The sequence below is a fragment of the Danio aesculapii genome, chromosome 13, assembly GCF_903798145.1.
Source record: "Danio aesculapii chromosome 13, fDanAes4.1, whole genome shotgun sequence".
NCBI classification, from domain to species: Eukaryota; Metazoa; Chordata; class Actinopteri; order Cypriniformes; family Danionidae; genus Danio; species Danio aesculapii.
In genome coordinates, this window is record NC_079447.1 from 43,590,386 (window position 1) to 43,614,665 (window position 24,280).

Genomic DNA, 24,280 nt, shown 5'->3' on the forward strand with positions numbered 1-24,280 from the left:
AGCACAGATGCACATAATGCAAGTAAGTTTTGTTGCCACAAGTTCCTTGTCAGTTTGGTATGTCAGGGCTAGACATATGCCAATATTCAGTAATTCAATGTATGGTGCCACAATATTGTTATCATGGCCACTTCAAATTCAGTGAACACTTATTTGTTGTTGTATAGGCAGTAGTTGTTAATCACAGCACCAAGTTCTAGAAATCTTATTAATGTGATTTATTTTCAAACACTAACATTTACACACATTAATTCTGCCCACAGCATTTGTTAGCATTAGTTATTTTACTAAATTCAATGTAACGATAGCTACAAAAAAATTATTTATTATTCTTAGGTGATGTCAATTTCTTAGAAGCATTACAATCAAAAATTGTAAACATTGTATTAAATTGAGTTCAAGAGTTAACACTTAGCTGATGATTGATTATAAAGAATTTTTGGCATGCTGTCCCAGGAGAGAGCCCTGAGCTCATAAGATCCTCGAGCTGGGGGCTCCCTTTTGTTTTCAGGGCGAGAGTGGAGTTTTAGCTCTGTTAGGTCTCGAGAACTCCCCTGATTATTTACAGTATGGCTAATGATGAATTGGGGATTGCTATGCAGAGTTATACTGCTGACTAAGAACTCATCTATGGGGCCAGTTTGGTCTGGTTAATTCACTTATTTCGCATGTCTTTGGACTGTGGGAGGAAACCGAGGAACCCGGGGGAAACCCATGCGAACATGGGGAGAACATATAAGCTCCGCACAGAAATGTCGATGGGCCTGGTAAGGACTTGAACCAGTGACATTCTTGCTGTGAGGCAACAGTGCTAACCACTGGGCTACCGTGCTGCCCTATTGAGGAAAAAGGAGGAGGAGTAGGGGTGGAAGGGTGGATTCTTCAAAACGAAGATAACTGAAGTAAGAAACTTTGGTTATTTATAGTGAGTTAGGACTCATCCGATTGGTGAGTCGTGCTATTGTGGGACCAGCCATGGTCAGTCATAAGCATGTGCTCCTATCGAAATTAGTAACTAAATAAACTTCACTTAATAGCTAATACATTTCAGTTGTTCTTTTAAAATGAACGCTAACATACTATGTCTATTTCTTACTGTTGGTTGTAATGCATTAGCTAATGTTTACCAATGAGACTTTATTGTAAAGTGTTACCTATTGTACTGCGCACATTCTTTTTTTGCTCTGTACATGTACACGACCAGTCAAAAGTTTGGGGTCAGAGGGATTTTTAAATGTTTTATAATAAGCTTATTCTGCTCACACATTATATAAATACAGTACACATTGTACATTTTTAATGATGAAAAGTGATTTTAATGATGAATTTTCAGCTTCATTACTCTAGCCTTCAGAGTCACATGATCCTTCAGAAATCTCTCTAATATTAATTATTATTGTTATAATTATAATTATTAATATTATTATTATTAATGGTAATAGTATTAAAAGCAATAATGACTGGACTAATATTTTAGTACAAATAATGAAATACATAAAATAAGTAATAAATAACTATTTTAGATTATTTAACTTTTTTTTTTTAATTTAATAAATGTCGTCTTGATGAACAGAATAATTGTCTTAAAAAAATAAACATTACTTAAAAAAACGACCTTAAACTTTTAACCAGTAGTGCATATACAATAAAAAAGTCCACTTTTCTTGTTATTATATCAATCAAACTACTCTTTTTTGCACCTGTCAATATCAAACTTTATATTGTGATAAAGGCTTCAACAATTAGGCCCAATCCCAATTCTACCACTTAGCCCTTCCCCTTACCCCTACCCCTTGTTTTGCTCATTCACGTGAAGGGGTAGGGGTGTCCCAATTCTCTTTTGCTTGAAGGTGTAGGGCTAAGGGAGAGGGATAGATAGCCCTTCGAATGGAGATTTTTTTTAGGACCACACTCAAAACCAAGGGGTAAGAAAATTTCCCAGAATACACCAGCCACAACGGCAGTATAGCTGCACCCGGAAGTAAGGAGATCCACAAATGAGTATTTTTAGTCATTATTACGAATTTTTACAACAAACAAGCACATGTTTTAATATATTCAAAACCGCGTTCGTGTTTTACTGTCATGCTTTAAAAAAACGCTAAAATAAAAAACACAACATTTTGCTATCTATAATCCATAATATTAACTCCTGTATAGCAGTCCCACAACATTCTGACACTCGATGATACTCGAATACCCTGTCAAAAAAGTCTAGTGGCTGGGAATGAGCTTTTTACAGTGTCTGCTATAATGTTAATGTTGTTTTTGGTGTGTTTACATAGATTAATATGGCCACTGTATAAATGCGCAGTAAAGTTATGATCTTATTGCCACATTGGATCGTTATGATAACATGATATATGCCTTTAGTGATTTCCTGAAGATAAATACCAAAAAAATAACACAACTGGAATAACTACAGCAGTCGCGATCGTCTGATCTCATATGAAGCAAGAGATTGCGATGACATATGATGACGTGTGCTGGTACTGTAGTGGTGTCCCATTTCTTAGGGGTAAATTTTGAAGCCCTTCCAGATATGGGGTAGTGGTACAAAAATAGAATTGGGATTGGGCCTATGGGTGGTCATGCTTTTTTGTACAATGCGCGTAAGCTATAGATTGGCCTACCCATCAGCATCAGGAATGTCGCTTCTCTTGACTGTTTTGAGAAACTTCTCAAGACTCACCTTTTTACCGTTGCTTTTAACTTAGATTGATTATTTTTGGTAATTTAATCATCTAATTGTACTGAATCGTTCATATTTTATTGTTTTATTGTGGCCTTTTTTACTGTTTTTATTGTTCTGCTTTGTTACTGTTTGCCTTGTATGCCTTTTTAGCGCTTTGGGTCTGAGAAATGATAGTATGCAGGCAAGGAGACCAAAAGCTGCTATTTGATTGGCTAAATCATGATTCACATGACCTAGTTATCATTACAGATTTTTCAGTAGTAAGTAAAACAGACATTTTCATTTGCCCCATAGTAAAAAATCTCAGCTTAAACTCCTCAACAAAAGCAAAACATCCTCTTAAATGATTCTGGCAGCTGTGTGTGGAAGCTTGAAGCTTTGCGTTGCTGTGCATGCAAATAACACCTCGGTCAATAGTGATTAAAGGACGCTGCCAGGAAGCATCATGTCATTTAGCTGTGACTGCCAGGTTTGTTGAAATGAATTTTGCCTGTTAGTAAGTTCATCTGTCAGCCCGGTCGCATTCCTTTGCTTTGGCCCACTCTTATATCACACGAGGCGACAGCATTCACAGTCCACCAGGATCATCAGAATGAAAATCGCTGACACGTCCTCTTACCGCCTGGAGTGGAGAGCATGTTTAATTCATGAGCAGGTCACATTCTCTCAGGAGATCTGAGGATTTACTCTGGACACGTATAAAGAGTCGCCAATGACCAAATTACTTTGTACTTTGGAGCTTGAGGGCCACGTTTCTGTCTTTCAGCACGGCAGTTAAGCAGTTTCTTTTCATTCAGTTGCTTCCTTTCACACTTTTCTTCAGAGCTAAACTGGTTATAGCACATAGGTCACACACGCTTTACGTCTGCCGTTTTGACTGACATGACAGGCCTGACGCCCTGCCGAAACCAGAGGGGTGTTTCTGATGAGCTGCCAGGCAATCAATCTGTGGGTTGCAGCAGCCTGAGGTGAAAACCGCAAGCATGCTGCATGAGTAACAGTGATGAATGACGGGACAGGCGGGACCATAATGTTTGCTTGGTTCGAAAATAATTAAGGAGAGAGAGCGAGAGAAATAAAGTGAGAATGAGTGCGTCAGCTGAGCTTTGGTGATCTGATCACGCTGACCTCCAGGGTAAGGGTGAACGACTGTGGTGTCACTGTGTCATAGGTTTGGGTGTAAAGTTTACATTGACGTGGGTGTTTGTTTTCCTGTGTATTAGGCAAGTCTGAATCAGACCAGGTATCTTCAACAAAAAACCCTTTTCTCTTAAAGGGACAGTTCATGCAAAAGCTAAAAATTGTGTCATCGGCTGTATCATTTTGATTGACATGTTTTCCATTGGAACATGTGCAAATTAGTTATTTAATAGAATGCCCTAGGCTGCCAGTTTCCATAAAAGTATTGTTTATGGGCTATAAAAAGTATTATTGACAGTTTTATTGATGGATGCAATGTGTGGATAATCTTAATAAAACACTTAGGTGAGTAACTTGTATTTAAAAAAGCAAATTCAGTACTGTGTTTGTTATCAGAGAGTCCCTATTATGGGTTTTTGAAAAACATAAATTTTAATTTTTACCTTTAAATATATAATAAAAGTTATATAGCTTATTGAGTTGCGTGTTATCCATGCCTAAATGTAAGTAATTTTCACAGTAATAACTGGGAATTTCTTTTATTTCTTTGAGGTAGGTAGACAGACTCTCTGTTTTGCTACACTAATGTCTTAAAATGTAACTAACGCATTTAGCTACTATTTTTTTAAAATGACCATCTTTGTGAGGATAAAGAAAGAGCCTCTTTCATTCAGCCTCTTTACTTTCTTTTTACTTTTACTCTTTACTTCTTTACTTTCGTGGATAAGGAAATGGCGGAAACTCACTCCACTGAAGACATCCATTATTTTTATACTATATTCATTTTCTATTTATTATTAATATTATTATTTATTACATTTTTTTCATAAGTCGTGTGTTGCGGACCTCTTGGCCAGGTCACCCTTGTAAATGAGATCTTGATCACAATGGGTTTTTTATCTGGTTAAGTAAAGAAACATATATTAGCCTACATATTTAATTTAATTTGTTAAGCACAAAGATTTGTTTCAAAGCTATTTCTAAATTCAGTTTTAATTTCCAGCAAACGAATAAATGAACAATAATAACGAACTGTGGTTTGATTATATCCAAACACACATCCTATTCTTATGCCTCATATGGCGATACGTCTCCCAACCTCCAAATGTCTCCATACCTCCTTTTTAGATCAGCACACCTATAGAGTAAACAAAGTGGTGCAAATGGATTTGCTATTTAAACAATGCGGTGCAAAACGTGAAAATTAGAGTTGCGCTGGTCTGAAAATAGCAATAAATCTTGCCGAACATGTCTTGTGCCTTATTGCGCTGGGTGTATGATAGGGCCCAGAGTGTTCTGATGAGGGTCTAAAACTCGTTTAATAGATAATAGTCAGTTACTGATAAATTCTGATGTTTTTGAAATGTAAAATATTGAGAACATTATAATAGTACAAAAAATGAGGTTATTCATGACTTCTTTAAGACCTGGCTTTTCAAGACAAAATAGCAAAACATGCTTTCAATCTTCCAAGGTCTTTCTATTGTTGAGCCCTGCGTATAAATGCTGAATTGTTTATTTTGTTCATAATCAGAGTCGTCGATGTGTGGGGGAAGAATTGGGAGATTAAAAGATGGTAACGATTCTGGGGGCCCTGGTTGGGAGGGGTTGCAGCGATTTCAGTTCTTCACCTACTGTTGGTAATATTATAATTTCGGTGTCATGTAATAGGATTTGGACTGGTATTTAAACACTTTGTTTGGAGGAATTTTGCACTCTAAAACTCTTGTATACTTGCGTGGAAAAGAGCAGCTTGGACATTCTGCTAAATATACAGTTAAAGTCAGAATTATTAGCCCCCCTGAATTATTAGCCCCCGTGTTTATTTTTTCCCCCCAATTTCTGTTTAACGGAGAGATTTTTTCAGCACATTTCTAAACATAATAGTTTTAATAACTCAACCCCATAACTGATGTCTTTTATCTTTGACATCATGATGACAGTAAATAATATTTGACTAGATATTTTTCAAGACACTATACAGCTTAAAGTGACATTTAAAGGTTTAACTAGGTTAATTAGGTTAACTAGGCAGGTTAGGGTAATTAGGCAAGTTACTGTATAACGATGGTTTGTTCTGTAGACTATCGAAAAAATATATAGCTTAAAGGGACTAAAAATTTTGATCTTAAAATTGTATTTAAAAAATTTTTTAACTGCTTTTATTCTAGCCAAAATAAAACAAATAAGACTTTCTCCATAAGAAAAAATATTATCAGACATACTGTGAAAATATCCTTGCTCTTTCAAACATAATTTGGGAAATATTTAAAAAAGAACAGAAAATCAAAGGGGGGCTATTAATTCTGACTTCAACTTCATAACCTTTGTATTCCATGGAAAGGGAAAAGCATCTACTGTATATCTGGAATGATACTAGGAAGTGTAATTGCTAGATAAACTGTAGAGTACTATTGGAAATGATTCTTCCCCCATATTTGCACCTTTTCCTCTAATAAGTGTACCTTGATTTCTTTTTTCACTAGGTTGCACTTGAGGAGCTTTGTCTATGTTCCTGTCTCACCCCCTTCACCCACTCACTGTCATCCCTCACCTCTCTCGCACACTTTTTGATAAATTTGTAATCTATTTTTCGTGTTTCCATGGTTACACAGTGGGCTTATGAGGGTTTTACGCAGGCATGCCAAGACCTTGAGAAACAATGAGCGCAGCACAGGCTGAGAGGCTCTTCGCTTAATAAACCCATGCGTACACCAACTGGAAAAACTAGGCTGATTCACAGCTTTCATGAATGTACCGTCTATTCACAAATTTTCTTGGAAGTATAATGGAAACTGTGGGCGTTGGTGTAGAGTAGGATTTCTCTTCTTTCTGCTGCTTTGAAAGAATACTAACCAGTGCTTATACTTTTTTATTTTTCAGGAAAAATGTCAAAGCGTCTGCCATCTGCCAGTACTCCATTTCGGATATCCAGTGGGCCTTTGATGGGCCTTACATGGAGAGCAAAGAAGACTCCAACTCCAAATGGACTCAGTACACAGGGAAGGTGCCAGAACCACGACCTGGCTCGGTAAGCCCAACAGAAGCTGTACTGGATTACCGCTAAACTGATCCCCTGTTCCGTCTTACACTGGTATGATTATCGTCATCTCTGAATCTCTGCCCGCTTGCTGACTATGACAGGAAAGCACAAGTCAGCATTTCATAGGTGGAGCTACTAAAACTCTCTAATCGCTGTGTGCTTTTGACACAAGTCTCTGCTTCAGACAGCACACCGAGGTACAGGTAGTGTCGTTCTGGTTTTATCCAGAAATCAGACGCTGATGAGCAATTTTGCAGAGTGCATATGGATAAAAGGGGCTTATTTCATCAAAGCTTTTTTGCCATGAAGATTAGTAGCAGGCGGAAAATCTTGGCTGATTGGCTGCATTATGAATTGTAAATCTGTGATCGTCTAATGAGCGAGTGAGAGGCTTTACAGTATAATTGATGTCTTAGAAACGTAAAGGAAAGGATCATTTAAGTTTCTTTGGCCTATTTAAAGTTTACACACAAGCCTTTTCCTGAATGCTTGAACAGTTTCTGTGAAATTATTGAAATGACAGTTAAATTAAGTAAAGGTTCAGTCAAGAGACACAGAATAGCTCAATAACCGAAATTTTTTACACATTCTTGGAAATTACTAGGTAGTCCCACTGTGCTAGGTATAAACAGAAATGAAAAGGGAAGGAGGTTATTACAGTACAATTTAATTGCTTGATTTTTTTCAGACATAATATAGTTTTCATCTTTGAGAATTTGAAGTAATTTGAGTTGTGACTATGAGCCCTATCATACACCTGGTGCAAAAAGGCGCAAGACGTGTTTCCAGGACGTGTTTCTATTTTCAGACCACTGCAACCTTAATTTTTCCATCTTCCACCATGCTGTTTAAACAGCAAATCCATTTGTGCCATGGGTGTTTTGGTCTAGAAAAGATGTGTGTTAAGGCACATTGTTGGCGCGTTGATATTTTTAGGAACTAAAATAGACTGCGCAATAGCTCAGCTGAAAGCAGGTCTAAACTCAGAGCGCGTTAGTTGTGCGCCTTGCTTAAAGATGGCTTAAAACACACAGGATGTATGGCAATACGCAAATATCTTTACAATGAAAAAGAATTAAAGGATTAAAATATCACAAAAAAATATTACTTTCTACTTAAATATAAAAACCAGTACCTCCTTGCCTTTTTTACCTCGGGGGCTTTTTTCCAGTTTATTCACGACAACTTGCTTTTGTATAATGTTATTATTATCATTAGAATTATTTATTATATGTATATGTATATTTGTTTTATCAAAAACAAGCTTAGATGTGTCCACCTGTCAGGTTTTAGACCATATGGGGAATAGGACATTGGCTTTGGATAGTTTTTGACCACACTTCGTTAATATTGTTCATTTATTTGTTTGCTGGAAATTAGAACTGTCTTCAGTGAGTGCGTCCAACATGTTTCCTTATCCACGAAAGAGATAAAGTAAAAGTAAAGGCCGATTGGAGGAGGCTCATTCTTTATCCTTGCGCTGCAGATGCTGTTTTCTTGCTACTGAAGTGTTCAGTTTTTCCACTTACAAAGGCCGCCTTGTAAATAGCAAATGCACCATAATGTGACGCAACTGACTCTTAAAGAGAATGGGAGATGAGACTCTGATTGGTTTATGCTCAAAACACACTCATAACTCATTAAGAAAATAAGCTCAACCTTGTTAGACCATGCGCCGCAGCACAGAGCGTATTTTTTCCATCCTTAAAATAGCAAAAGTAGATTCAGACATGAATGTAATCAGTTAATCATGTCCTGTATATTTAAGTCCTGTGTTTAGTTCAGTCCAGGGTCCGGTATTCTGTCATGACTTGGCTCTCTTCACACTCATAAATGCACTGGAATCGCAGGAATTGTCAAAAACACATATTTATTACTAACTGATCACACACAACTGGAACATGCAACACAGAAAACACATCTAGGCTGACAATACAGGATGACATACAACACCAGACCCTGGATTGAACTAAACACAGGACTTGATTAACAGATTACATACAGGGGTGAGACACAGGTGGAAACCATACCTGTCAATCCTCCCGTTTTTCCCGGGATTCTCCCGTATTTTACAGTTCTATTCCTCTATCATCCCATAAAGGTATTTCTCTCGTATTTCTCCCGTTTTTCCAGTCTTTTTCTGAAGGGTGGCAAATAAACATTAAAGAACCGAGCCTCCCTATATGCAACCCATACCGCCGAATCACCAGGGGTCGCCCCTTGCTCTTAAATGTGAGTCTGTTCTGTGCTTTCGCTTTGTTTAGGCATGAAAACACTTTGAAATAAATGTAAAAAATTACAGGTGCCGTCTCCCTTTTTTATGCAATCCTCAAAACAGTCATATAGCGGTGCTTGACTGTCAGCTGACGTGCTCCATAGTGATAAATAGACGCTGTTTCCCAAACGGATTCTGTACACGTGATTTGAATCAGAGCGAAAGCCTGGGTTTTGGGTGCATGTTTAAACAGACATAAACACATAATTAATACTAATAATATCTAAAGATGTCGATCTTGGTGTTTTTTTTTTTTTTTTTCAAACACAATTAAAATGAGCATAAAATGTTAGGAAAGCAATCGAATGCTTTTATTATAACCGAAATAAATAACAGATTCATTCATTGCTCTTTAATCAGAATGTGTAAGTTATACAGTGAAGAAAGGGCTAATGAGATTTGATAGCTTGATTCTGTTTCATTATAAGAGCTATTAATTTGAATAAGCTGAACTGTTTGCTAAGGTGCTGCTAATGTATGCTATTTATTTTTTCTTTTGTAAATAATTATAATACAACATATTACTGACAATTTAACTGTTTATTTATAATGAAACGGCTTCAAATGAACATATTAAGTAATTTGGGGATTTTTTAAAGGGAGTTCAGGGGAATCCCTTATTACGGTGGGCATATCCCTTGTTTTCACATCCCAATGTTGAAAGGTATGGGAAACGCTGAACACAACAATAACAAACGGCGGGAAAACAGAACAAAGGAATCACATGACATAAACAGAAGCACATGGAGCACAGCACATGGGGAAATCACATGACACAAACACAGAACCATGACAATACCACAGTAGTTGAATGATGTTTTACAAATTAACCAAAGCATATGAACAAAAACTATTTATTTTTCAATTCAATTCAATTCAATTCACCTTTATTTGTATAGCGCTTATACAATGTAGATTGTGTCAAAGCAGCTTCACATAAAATGTCACAGTAAATAGGAACAGTGTAGTTCAGTTTGTAGTGTTTAAGTTCAGTTCAGTTTAGCTCAGTTCAGTGTGGTTTAATAATCACTACTGAGAGTCCAAATACTGAAGAGCAAATCCAACGATGCGCAGCTCTATAGATCCCGAAACATGCAAGCCAGTGGCGACAGCGGAGAGGGAAAAAAAACTTCACTAAAGGCGGAAGTGAAGAAAAAAAACCTTGAGAGAAACCAGGCTCAGTTGGGCACGACCATTTTAATTTCTCCGCTGGCCAAACTTTTGTGCAGAGCTGTAGTCTCAGTGGCGGAGGCTGGAAGCTGGCCTCAGCGAAGACTTGTCTGTCTCTGGAGCGTCACAGGAATCAGTCTCATGTTCTCCACTCCTCCATGACCATCACAGTAGCTGCTCAGGATTCGGCCAGGTCCAGGATATAAAAAATCTTGGGATCATCTCGTCGTTGGTCTTGGATCGAATCAGTGACTCTGCATAGTCTGAGGGCCTCGGGAAGAGTATCCCCAGGTGGAAATGGAGAATAAAGAAAATAATTAGCGTAGCTGATGTTCACAGTGTATATCAACAAGATGCAGAACCTGTGTGGAAGCCCCCAAGTGGTGCACTAAGTGTATGCTTTACTGAACAGATAGGTCTTTAATCTAGTTTTGAATTGGGAGAGTGTGTCTGAGCCTCGGACGTTATCAGGAAGGCTATTCCAGAGTTTAGGAGCTATAAATGAGAAGGCTCGACCTCCTTTACTCGACTTTGCTATTCTAGGTACTACCAGAAGCCCTGAGTTTTGAGACCTTAAAGAGCGAGTTGGATTGTAGCGAGACAGAAGATTGGTTAGATAAACAGGAGCTAGATTATTTAAAGCTTTATATGTAAGAAGCAATATTTTAAATTCAATACGAAACTTAACAGGCAGCCAGTGTAAGGAGGATAAAATTGGGGTGATGTGATCAAATTTTCTAGACCTGGTAAGAACTCTGGCAGCTGCATTTTGTACTAGCTGAAGTTTGTTAATAGAGGATGCTGGGCAGCCAGCAAACAGTGCATTACAGTAGTCCAGCCTAGAAGTCATAAAAGCATGGACTAGCTTTTCTGCATCTGAGATGGATAGCATACTTCGTAACTTAGCGATATTTCTCAGATGAAAGAAAGCAGTTTTTGTGACATGGGATATATGATTTTTAAAAGTTAAATTACTGTCTAATATGACACCCAGATCTTTTATAGTAGAGCTAACGCTAACTTTGTATCCCTCTAATTGTAGGTCGAGTTGCGAGATCTGCTGTGTACAGGATTTAGGCCCAATAAGTAATAATTCTGTTTTGTCTGAGTTTAAGAGAAGATAATTGTTGGTCATCCAGTCTTTAACATCTTTAATACACTCAGTTAGCTTGGACAGATTAGACGTCTCGTCAGGTTTAGTTGAAATATATAATTGAGTATCATCTGCATAGCAGTGAAAGCTGATCCCATGTCTTCTAATAATGTCTCCCAGGGGTAGCATGTATATTGTAAACAGCAAAGGGCCTATAACTGATCCTTGAGGCACCCCGTATTTTACTGGGCTGATTTGTGAAGGCTGTCCATTAATATTCACAAACTGGTAACGGTCAGATAAGTATGACTTAAACCATTGTAGGGCATGTCCCTGGACACCTGTAGACTTTAAGCGATTAATAAGGATACCATGGTCAATGGTGTCAAATGCCGCACTAAGATCGAGTAAAACTAATAGCGAGATGCACCCTTGGTCAGCAGCTAAGAGTAAATCGTTGGTTATTTTTACTAATGCAGTTTCTGTACTGTGATGAGCTCTGAAACCTGACTGAAACACTTCAAAAACATTGTTGGTCTGCAGAAAGGAGCATAATTGAGCAGAAACAACTTTTTCTAGTATTTTAGATATAAATGGAAGGTTTGAAATAGGCCTATAATTAGCTAAGTTGCTGGGTTCCAGTTGTGGTTTCTTAATAATAGGTTTAATAACAGCTAACTTGTAAGGATTTGGAACATGGCCTAAAGATAATGAAGAGTTGATAATGTTAAGAAGAGGTTCTCCTATAACAGGTAGCAATTCTTTAAGTAACTTTGTTGGAATTGGGTCCAATATACACGTAGCTGATTTAGAGCTATTTATAATTTTGTCTAGCTCTTCCTGTTTTATGATTTTAAAGCACTGTAGGTTATTTAGATTCAGAGACGTGTTTACTGGATCTGAAGTATAAGGCGGTGCAGAAAGTTTAATATCTCCTATTTTCTGTCTAAAGCCTTCTATTTTATCACTGAAAAAATTCATGAAGTCATCACTACTAATTTGCGGTGGAACGTTTTGTTCCAAAGATGACCGATTATTTGTTAATTTAGCAATGGTGTTAAATAAGAATCTAGGATTGTTATGATTATTTTCTATCAGTTTGCGGAGGTGCTCAGCCCTGGCAGATTTTAAAGCCCTCCTATAGCTGGACATACTGTCTTTGTATGCAATTCTAAAAACTTCTAAATTAGTTTTTTTCCATTTACGTTCCAGGGCACGGGTTGCTGTTTTGAGAGCGCGGGTTTGACTATTATACCACGGTGTAGATTTATTCTCTCTAGCCTTTTTTAGTTTGATGGGTGCCACAGTATTTAAAGTGCTAGTAAAGATGGCATCCATACTGCTGGTTACTACATCAAGGTCATTTGCGTTTGCGGGTGCATTTCGAAGTAGAGAAAGATCAGGTAAGTTATTTATAAATTCATCTTTAGTGGACGGAACAATAGTTCTACTAGGACGATATATCGGAGCGGATCTGCTAATTTCAGGTAAACACAGCTTATATAGTAAGAGGTAGTGGTCTGTAATATCATCACTTTGTGGTATAATGTCTACATCATGTCTACACTGTGTTTTTTGTGGAAAACACAGTGATTTAAATAAAAGAGAACAGCAATGAAGCGATAAATGCAGGGAAGGAAACGCCTGTTGCTGATAAAGCTTCTGATAAACATTTGCTTTCACTCCTAAACTCCTGCTGCAGAAAACACCCACCCAATCATCCAGGGGCGCCACTGGCCAACATTTAGAGGATGTCATAGACTTAAGTCAGGGGGGGAGTGGTGTCGCGAACAACATTTAAAACAGGGGGGGGGGGGGGGGGGGGGGTGCCTTAAATGGCATGTGTTATGGCAAAAAATAAGTCCATTTCCTGGGGTCCGTTCTTCATACCTCGCTTAAATGATCTAAGATGATTTGGCAGATCCTGGATCTTTTAATCTTGATAACTGATCTCTGGCTAATTTAGCTCTTCAAACAAGTTCTCGAATCAGATTAAAATGTCTGGATGAACTGATCTGAGATCGCTGCGAGTGTTGTGAAGGACAGATCTATCGATCCTCGAAATCATGATCAGCAATGCAACGATTGGCTGACGACACAGCAGCATAATGACATCATCTGATTAATATTCAGTTATCCATGTGAGAAAAATTATATAAAATTTGTAGTGTACAGTTTAATAAATATGATACGCAATAACTTTCCACATTTGTTGTGGGCTGCAGGCTTTACACTTTCATGTGTCAAGAATATTTAGCAATTTATTTAGTTTTACATTTTAGATTGGATTTTCTTTATTATAGTAGCCTAGGCTTATTGAAGTTTCTTAGTCGGCGTAAGGAATTTTAATTAATAGTGCATCAAACAAGCATTTTGATATAGGTAAAGGTGTCTGAAACTTTAGCAAAAGCATCAAATCACGGTATATTGGCTGTCAAAACATGATTGATGACATATATTATTATTACTTTATACAAAAAACAAACAAACAAACAAACTAACAAAAAACAATCGAATATTGTGCATGTCTATTATCGTACAGAAATTGTACTAAAGCTGGATCGGTACATTTAAATTGTACGCATCTAAAAAATCCACATTAATAAATTATATCTTTCAACCTCTTGGGGAGAACCACCCTGTTTTTGTACTTTAATTTCAGAGTGCAGATTGCATAAGTTTTATTTACAAATTTTTAAACCTATATGTATATATAAAGATAAATATTAATATTTATTTAATATTAAATATTATTAACTATTATAAATTATAGATGTGTATATACACACTTTTTTTTTACTATTTTACTATTTTCCCAAGTGTATATAACTACTGCTAAAAGAAAATATCAGAATTTGATACACAGTTTCAGTATTATCTTTGTTTAAAAAGACCCGATCTAATCCTGTTTATATGAAATAAACCTGCTTCCAAGCAGGTTTAAGCTACCAGAACTGTTGCTTTGACAACAACTCTCGGATGAGTTTTGAAGAATGAAACCATCCTGGATCATGTCAAATCGTCAATAAACAAATCCAGCTAATTGAGTAATCCACGTACGAAGAATGAACCCCAGGTCTTTAAAGTGAAATATCTCATCATAAACAAAGGAGGCTGAGATAAGTTTTCATTTTCGATGAAAATTTCAGACGGCACTTAGAGGTTTTTGCATCTGAACTCTTCACATCATATTTCGATACTAAATGTGCACCCTAACCTTACACAAGAGAGAACACAAAGGTGGGCAAAGATTTGTGCTTCAGAATAAATGTTACTCATGAAATACGCTAAAAAAAACTTATCTTTTACTACCGTAATATACTTTATGTGAAGACAATGTTGACTTAACCGCACGCCTTTATAATACTATAATATAATAAACCTAATTTCCTTTCAGTGCATCACAGATCAACTTAGAGAAAAAGGCATCAACTCATCCATCAACCTGCCAGATGATGTACTTCACTTTGTCCGTCGCCATCCACTCATGTACAGGCAGATTCTTCCTCAAGGACAGCGCCCTCTACTGTTCAGGAGGAATGTAGACTACACTAAAATTGCTGTACACACAGTGACTGGTCTAAATGGGGAGATATACCACATACTCTTTATTGGAACAGGTAAGTCACAGTGACCTCCATCTAACTCTTATTTATCAAACACTTTTTATTGAGTGCAGCAGAAGCACAAAGGACAAATTCACACATCTATTGGTAATTTACAGAGTATATACAGTGACACCAAAACACCTAAGACCCTGATATAATTCAAAGAATGAACCGATGTGGTTCATTACAACATCGTGCTATAAACAACATCCAGCCAAAAATAACTTAGTTTGGAGTTAATTCCGGGAGATTGACACAGTTTGACAAAACAACTTTTAGTTTTAGTTTAGCTTAGTTTGCTTGGGCTGAAAAAACTCTTCAAAGTCCCATTAGTCTGTGGGTCAGGGGTGTTTCTAGGTGACGCTTTAATGCACGATAAGTAGAATAAGATATATCAGGGTTTTTTTTAGGCCAAAGTAATCTGTGGAGTGGATATCTTTGCGTTTTGTATAGCATAACTTAAAATCATTCATTTGAAAAACAGTAAACTAATAGATTCAATGTAATGTATTTCATCTAATTTTGATGTTTCTCCAGATGAAGGTTGGCTGCAGCGAGCAGTGAAGGTTGAAGATCATCTGCACATCATTGAAGAGCTCCAGCTGTTTGAAGAGCCCCAGCCTGTGGACAGTATAGTCATTTCTGAGAAACAGGTGAGAAATGAACCTCAAGTTCTCTAAATCCATAAATTCAACAGGTTTGTCCTATTATAAAGTCTGCAAATTACATTCTGTTTGAATTCATGTGTGTGTGACAGCCCACAATGTAAATCTTATTGCTCACTTGAATGTTTTTTTGCCAGATGAGTGTGTATGTAGGTTCGCCCACCTCAGTGGTGCAGTTGCCCTTGTCCACTTGCGGCAGATACTCCTCGTGCTTCGACTGCGTGATGGCACGTGATCCCTTCTGTGCTTGGGATGGACTGGAGTGTGTAGACATTACATCACACAACAGCAGGTATGAATGGTAATAACGCCTGTTATTAAAGGTGCCATATAATTAATATCTGAATGTACCAAGGCATACAGTAGCTGAAAAATAAGTCTTCAGCACATGAAAATCCCATATCGTCATCCTTAAACAACATTGTTTCCTCATTCTTGTGCACGTCTAAAATCCTATAATTTGAGTAAATTCTGAAAAGATTGTAAAGTCCTGGTGAAAAACAGGCCAGAACAAAAACAGTATTTGAACAAAACACAAAACTGCTATATTACACACAGGTTTTTTTTTAATATGCATGCGTTTGATTGGCCAAAATGTTTTCTAGCTAGATAACAACAATGCTATTTTTCCCTAAGCTTGGATTAAACATATTATGGATGTGGGACTCTTATTTTGAAAACGGGAGAGCCAGAAAGAGTAAAAGGCAATCATAGGTAAAGTCTAGATAGGATTTTCATTTTTGTAATGCTGTACAACAATAATTCAAATGTTTACATTACAGAGGGTGTTGAGTTTAGGGTGGGGGTATACATTAATAAAATACAATTAATGGGTAATTTAATAAATAATATTAATAATTCTCATGAACTTCTGGCCGCAACCATATCTCATCTAGCAACAAACGCAATCATGTGTCTCATCTATTTTCAGAATACAAAATTCATGATATATGGATTATACTTTTATTCAGCGCCAACCAATAGAGGAAAATGGTGTGTTTAAATGTATCTTTTGTTAGTTTAATGTGTATATTGTGACAATTTCAGTGTATTTTTGTACACTTTTTATGCATATAAATATTATATATATATATATATATATATATATATATATATATATATATATATATATATATATATATATATATATATATATATATATATATATAAAGAATATTTTAGTGAAGAAGAATGGCTTTCAGTCTGTTCTGGCATATTTCTCAAAGGTGCCACAATATCAAACCATGAGCAAAATTTTTAATTCTTTTACAGAACTTATTTAACACCAGTTCGTCTAAATAAGATATTTCCTAATATTTTTGAATGTTGTTTTAAGTGCAAATCCAATGTTGGAACTGTGATGAATGTATTCCGGGACTGTGACATGATTAAGACATGCTGGAAAGAAATCCACAGATTAATTAAGAAGATTGTAGGTAAACCTTTTGCCCTATCTCCAGCTTTTTATCTTCTGAATTGTAAAACTGCTCTACACTTTAGTCATGGACTGGAATCTGTGTTACAGTTTTGTACATATCTAGCAAGAAAATGTATTCTTTTGCTGTCGTCCTCTTCTAACATTCCTTCGGTCAATATGTGGAAAAACTGACTTATGACTCTCGTCAGAAATCTAATGATTTAGACATATCTGGAATCCTCTATGGGAGTTTTTGGAGAATGTATCTTGCAAGACTATTTTTTATTTATTTTATATTTATTTATTTATTTTTTGTTAATTTTACCCTTCACAAAAGCCGATGGACGAGTGTATAATAGATGGCTATATTATTGTATATGATGACGTGAGACACCTATACTACTGTTCCATCATTGTAAATCTTTACATAAATGTTTAAAAAAAAATCTAATTTTATAAATAAATAAATCATAAACTGGTGAATTTTTAAACTTAAATAAGCCACATGCCTACTATTTAGATATCAGAGAGAAATTTAACAGATTGAATCAATATACTCTATGGCTTTTATGACTGCTTGTCTTCAGATTTTGTCTTCAGATTCAACAAGAGCACATGCTATGATTCAAACATGACTTTGATGATAATCCGATGATGGTTTTTGTACCACACAATAATGTTTGAATATCTTGTTTTGGTGCACACTCACAACATGTCCAAAAGGATCACGTTCGCTCAGTAGGTGGAGAGCTGGTGGATTTTATGGTAGTTTGAATGCTTTCAATGCTTTCTTGTCAAAGATCGCTATCAAATGCATTTTTTACAGCCATTGGAAGTGAGTAATAGTGGACAAGCACAAAACCTTTTAAAGGTTTTACAGTACTATCTACAGGACTATCATCCACTTATGATTGGGTTGACAATAAAATAGCATTAATTTAAATGTAATCTAATATAAACGTATCCAATTTTTATACTTTACATTACATTGTTGTAATGCCTTTAATTCCCTTGTGGAATGTATCATTTGCATATTTATTTTAATTAATTAATTTAGACAATCAATTGTCAGTTATCAGCCAATCATTAAAAACATCACACTGTAAACACTAGGTCTGATATGGTCAAACCCACATTAGGGTCATTTTTGAAAATACATTTAAATGACAGTTTTAACCCAGTAGTTGGGTTTGGCCATATTTGACACAACAATAGATTGCAACATTATTCTAGTGTAGTTTTTCAGTAGGTAAAACTGTTAATATAGTGTGTTCTTATGTCTTCTTTTTATCTGCAGAGCCAATCTGACGCAGGATATTCAGAATGGAAACCAGGGCTGTGATGAATCCACAGGAGATGGTATGAACTACGTTTGTTGTAGTATTCAGGGTTGAGGTGATGATTCAGTGCTATTTTAGTATTATTTTTAGACCATTGTAGTATTTAATATCTTGGATTGGCTTTTATTATTAATATTTTTTTAAGTTTTAGTCATTTTGTATGTGTATTAGTAATGTTTAGTAATTCAATTAACAATAACCTCACTCTGACAATGTTGTATTTCCAATAAGTGTGTTTTTAAAATGATTTAGTTAGTCATAGCAAATGGTATATACAGTGGAAGTCACAATTATTAGCCCTCTTGTGATTTTTTTTTTTTAATATATCCCAAACACTTAACAGAGCAAGGAATTTTTCCACAGTATTTCCTAAAGTACTTTTTCTTCAGGATAAAGTCTTATTTGTTTATTTTGGCGTTTATTTATATCTTCGTTTTTAAAAACCATTTTAAGGTCAATTTTATTAGCCCTCGTAAGCATTTTGTTTTTTTGATTGTCTACAGAAAAAACAATATTATACAATGACTTCCCTAATGACCCTAAATTGCCTAATTAACCTAGTTAAGCCTTTAAGTGACACTTTAAGCTGAATACTCGTATACTAAAAAAATATTCAGTAAAATATTATGTACGGTCATACAAAGAAAAAAAACAATTCAGTCATTAGAAATGAGTTATTAAAACTATTATGTTTAGAAATGTTAAAAAAAAATCTCAGAAATTTAGGAAAACTATAAAAGGGGTTAATAATTCATGAAGAATAATAATTCTGATTTCAACTGTACATGGTGAAATGTATGACATGCCTGTAGCCAGGGCGGTTCGGGCCGAACCCACCTCCACGGCCAAAATGTCCAGCATTTGTCCTTTTAATTATTTTATGTAATTTAAAAAATATTTATCTTTTATAAAAAGTGTCAATTTAAATAACTATGGCCAGTAATTTGAATCCCATAGAGCCTCAAAACCACAATAATGTGACGTGAGTCACATGACATAACCGTGCGGTAACATTTTAATCTTTGCTGCGACCAGACCAGGGGGGCCAATTTGGAGTACTTACTCTGGTCCCCCGGGCTCTGCGTTGGTTGGGAAAATTCCAAATTACACCAAAACAATTGATTACAATTGGCTTAGGATTGGCAAGCTGCAGAACCTGGGAATTATAAAAAAAAAAATCTTTGATGCGACATCCATACTGACTGAAGCGATGAGTTGAAATGAGAAAGAGAGACAGAAGGGAAGGAAGGTAGCAGCAGCGCCATTGTCGCAAAATATTGAACATATGTTCAAAAAGACAATAGGGTAAGGGTAACAACTTACTTCCTAACAGATGAGAATCTATCGCTACCATGAGGTTCTAGACCAGGGGTGTCAAACTCAGTTCTTGCAGGGCTGATCTTCCTGTGGCCCCCAGTTTGACACCACTGTTCTAGACTAACTGGCTGAATTAGCTGGGGCGTCCTGTATATTTGGCATTATTGATTGTCCTGTGACCTCCCATTCGCTATTTTTGCTATAAATTTTTTTGAAAATAAGGCTTTACTTCCAAGCGGAGTCCTCAGCCGTCAGCTGTCACTTCACAGCAAAAAGCACTAATCCAGTCACGTCTGTGTTTTTAAGGCAGTTTACACCTGGTCACTTTTATTCTGATTGGATAAAAAGCCGATCGCTTTTTTACAACTTCAGAAGGTGGTCCGGGACGCGTTTTAGAATACACTGGACAAGCCTAATTGTTTGTTTTTAGAAAAAATTTATTTAAAAAAATAAATGTAACCTGAAGTAAATCTGACCTGCGCCTGTTTAGAGAAACACTTGTAGGTGCGCTTTTACAGCCAAACACACGTAAAGTGCAAAAATAAAATAAATACATATTTACTATAAGCATAAAACATGTGTTAACGAACAAAAAGCCTAAGCAATAATTTTGCATGCCGTAATATATGAAAATGTTTGAATAATAATGTCTGTTTGAATAAAAATCACCTATTAAGTATTCAAGCATGTGGTGCTGTGATGAACAACCACTAATACAATCTGAATATATTTATAAAGCACTCTAAGGGTGCTTTCACACCTGCCTTATTTAGTTACTGTAGGTTGAATCGCACTAGAGTTCGTTTTCCCTCTTGGTGCGATTCGTTTGGGCAGGTGTGAATGTAGCAATCACACTCGAGTGCGCACCAAAAGCGGACCAAAAAAGCTTACTGAGACCTACAGTACTTGAAGAGGTCGTCTCGGTATGCTTCCAATCGAACCCTGGAGCGGTTCGTTTGTGTTGAGAACATGATCCGAATTAAAACAGACCCAACCGCAAAAAGTACTGCGCCTTTTGGACTTATCCAGCTGCTGTAGTCGGATGCGCTGTACCATCTTATGGGGTCTGAAGGAAAAATACTTGTTGACAGCGCTTTACTAATACTTTTAAACAGAGAAAGAGAGAGGGAAAACTATTACCTGATGGATTGTAGTATTTGCGGAAGATGACCATGTCGCAGTTTAGCTAAATTAATTCACACCTCCTCCTAACGTCTTCCCTGATTGCAATGCATTAAAACATTTGCCAGCCGCAGCTGTGTTTGAATAGAATAATGAATAGTTTGTCTAAAGTGATGTTTACAAACTATATAGTATACTATGACCAGGGATACAATCAGACAGTGCAGCGACATTTTGTGTATGCCGGTTTGTTTACTTGCGGGAGTTTCATTGGCATTTTCCCACACATTACTTCTGACCAATCGGAAAGCAGTTTAGGAAATACGTTCAATAACATCTGGCTAAGGAGTGATGTGGATTTTGTCACATGACTGCATTTTGGTTCTTTTCAACTGGTTCGGACCAAAGCAAACAGTGTGGTGTGAAAAGGACCCAAAACGGCAGAAAAATGCTACAATGTATCATTTGTTGCTCTTGGTCCGGAGCAAAAAACCCAAACCACAGGTGTAAAATCCCCCAAAGTTAAAATAATTGTTATCAATATTGTGCATATTGTTTATCACAACATATTGCTTTATTGAATATCACCATATGTCTAACTCTTCAGGAAGTCTCCATAAAAATGAAAAAAAAAAAGTGTGTGTCTGGACTGACAAAATTTGCACATGATCCTGGTAAGCAACTTGACAAAACGGTCATTATTTTTATTACTGCAAACAGCATGGACATGATTACAGAAGACAAGCTAATACAGCACAAAATATTTCATAAAATGTCACTAAAATGCTTCACTTAAACTTATTAATCAAATACAAAACGTGGGGAATAAAATGCAAAAATGGCCCACTTTTAGAGAAAAAGAGAACCCCCCCCCCCTTCACTAGGCTGGCTACGGGCCTGTATGAAGTGAATCTCAACTACTATCTAAGCTTATATTTTGAAATTCATAACTAGAATTGTCCAATGAATATCCATTACTGTGATGATATGATCAAGCTAATTAACACCGAATGACTCCATTGTCCCTGTAACTGATGTGAGCATGTCATTGCTCTGTCATAGATCAAGTGTTACACCGCTCTCGCTCTGTGATGGCTGGCGATGACGTTCTGCTTCAGTGTGAGCTCAGCTCCAACCTGGCAACCCCTGAGTGGACACTGAATGGAAATGAACTGAAAGGCTACGGACTGGACTCTGGTTTCCGTGTGGGCACTGACGGTCTTCTAGTCATCGAAGCCCAGCCTTACCAGAGTGGCGACTACTGCTGCTTTGCTATGGAGAACAGTGTCCGTGTTCCTGTGGTGATCTACAGCTTGACAGTTCGCCAGGAGCTTCCAGCGCCTCCTCCTGTAAAGCCAACACAACCACGCTTCACCACAGAAATCTACTGGACCGTTCAGTCTTCCCAAAGCGACTCGGAGGAAGACTTCAACCCCACCCCGATGTCTCCTCGCTTCGAGTTCCTGTCTGTGAGGAACATGGAGGCCATGTATCTATCCTTAATCACAATCCTAGGAGGCTTGTGTTTTGTTTTAACAGTCGTCCTGCTTTATGTGGGGTTCTGTTTGCAAGGACGGAGGGGGAAATACTCGTTACGGGCTGAAAAGAAGCGAGGTGCCAATATGGAGCTCAAGACCATCTCCAGCCACTGCAACGGGAAATCCGACGCTCACGATGGCCTTCTGCAGATCGTCCCAGGAGAAGCGCAGACATCCCCTAATAAAGATCTTCCTCCTGCTCCTCCTCTTCCACCTCCTCCAGAATCGGAGTTCATCAACGGACTCTCCGCCACTTTACCCAGCGTTTTGCGCAAGATGAATGGCAACAGCTATGTGTTACTGAGACAGACAGATGGAGACACCACATCTCCGCTCTATTACTCCTTCACAGAGGAGCTCAACAGGATTCTGGAGAAGAGGAAGCACACGCAGCTGTGTAGTAAACCTGATGAAAGCTCAGTGTGAAACTGTTTGAACTGCTGGTGTCCTCTGAAGTGTTCAAGGGCAGTGCAAAGTCATTGCCTAATACCCCTTCTTTACCCAGACTAACTTTAACAGGATGCTAATGAATAGCTGCAGCTGCTTTTATTGGAAAATGACATTGGCGTTACTCTAAAAGGGGCAGACTGGCTCTCCGTTGACATTTCAAATGTTGCATTTTTGAGTAAGGAAAACCCTTCGGTTACAAAATAGCAAAGAACAAACACATACGATGGAAATTCTACCTCAGGAAATTATATTGCGCAGCTCTTTGCTTGTTTCTGCTAACGTTTGTGTTGGAGATGTACAGTCAGTGACATAGTGTGAGCCCATTTTAGGAAATCAATTAAAGGATTTCGTTATAGACTTGTAATGGGCGGACCAGGACAAGGACATTAAAGACTTGTCGCTAATGGAGGACTGAGGTTTACTTGCACAGCTCCTACTAGCTGGCCTCTGTTACATGTACAAGGCTGCATTGTGAAATAGCAACAAAATGAATTCAAATTGAGCATCTGGATGGACCAATTTGTGTAAAAATCTAGTGCTGTGGGGCACTGAATGACTTTGCTTACATCTTATATTTTAACATGTGACCCTGAACGACAAAAACCAGTCATAAAAGTCCTTTTTGGAAACACTTTATAAAAACTACACACTATGAATAATTTATTAAGCATTAACAAATAGTGAATTCATTATCTGTTCATTCTCAAAAAAAAAAGCATACCGAGACCTACTTTAAGAGGTGGTCTCGGTACGCTTTCAAACAAACCCTGGAGCAGTTTGTTTGTGGTGAGAACATGATCCGAATTAAAACAGACCCAACCGCAAAAAGTACTGCGTCTTTTGGACTTATCCAGCTGCCGTAGTCAGATGCGCTGTACCATCTTATGGGCTCTGAAGGAAAAATACTTGTTGACAGCGCTTGACTAATAATTTTAAACAGAGAAAGAGAGGGGGAAAAACATTACCTGATGGATTGTAGTATTTGTAGTACTGTGTACCATGTCACAGTTTAGCTAAATTAATTCACGCCTCCTCCTAACGCCTTTGCTGATTGCAATGCATTTAAACATTGTTTTCCAGCCGCAGCTGTGCTTGAATAGAATAATGAATAGTTTGTCTAAACTGATGTTTACAAACTATATAGTATACTATGACCAGGGATACAATCAGACAGTGCAGCAACATTTTGTGGATGCCGGTTTGTTTACTTGCGGGAGTTTCATTGGCATTTTCCCACACGTTACTTCTGACCAATCGAAAGCAGTTTGTGTATGCCGGTTTGTCCATGAATCATTTATTAGGCATTAGCAAATAGTGAATTCGTTATCTGTTAAGCATTAACTCTACATTATTAAACATTAGTAAGCAGTTTATAACTACAGCTGCAAATGCTATTTTTGACTTACA

General features: G+C 37.1%; 1 protein-coding gene across 1 annotated transcript in view; it reads left to right on the forward strand.

The window, feature by feature from the left end:
- The window catches only part of sema4ga (sema domain, immunoglobulin domain (Ig), transmembrane domain (TM) and short cytoplasmic domain, (semaphorin) 4Ga), a 105,623-nt gene extending 81,838 nt beyond the window's left edge, over positions 1–23,785 (forward strand). Inside the window, exons 10-15 of the mRNA XM_056470874.1 lie at positions 6,719–6,866; positions 14,814–15,036; positions 15,562–15,677; positions 15,827–15,981; positions 18,404–18,465; positions 21,948–23,785. Of these exons, the coding sequence (XP_056326849.1) occupies positions 6,719–6,866; positions 14,814–15,036; positions 15,562–15,677; positions 15,827–15,981; positions 18,404–18,465; positions 21,948–22,849 (1,606 nt within the window). The 3' untranslated portion in view covers positions 22,850–23,785. The remainder of the gene's footprint in view (positions 1–6,718; positions 6,867–14,813; positions 15,037–15,561; positions 15,678–15,826; positions 15,982–18,403; positions 18,466–21,947) is intronic.
- Positions 23,786–24,280: the final 495 nt, after the last annotated feature.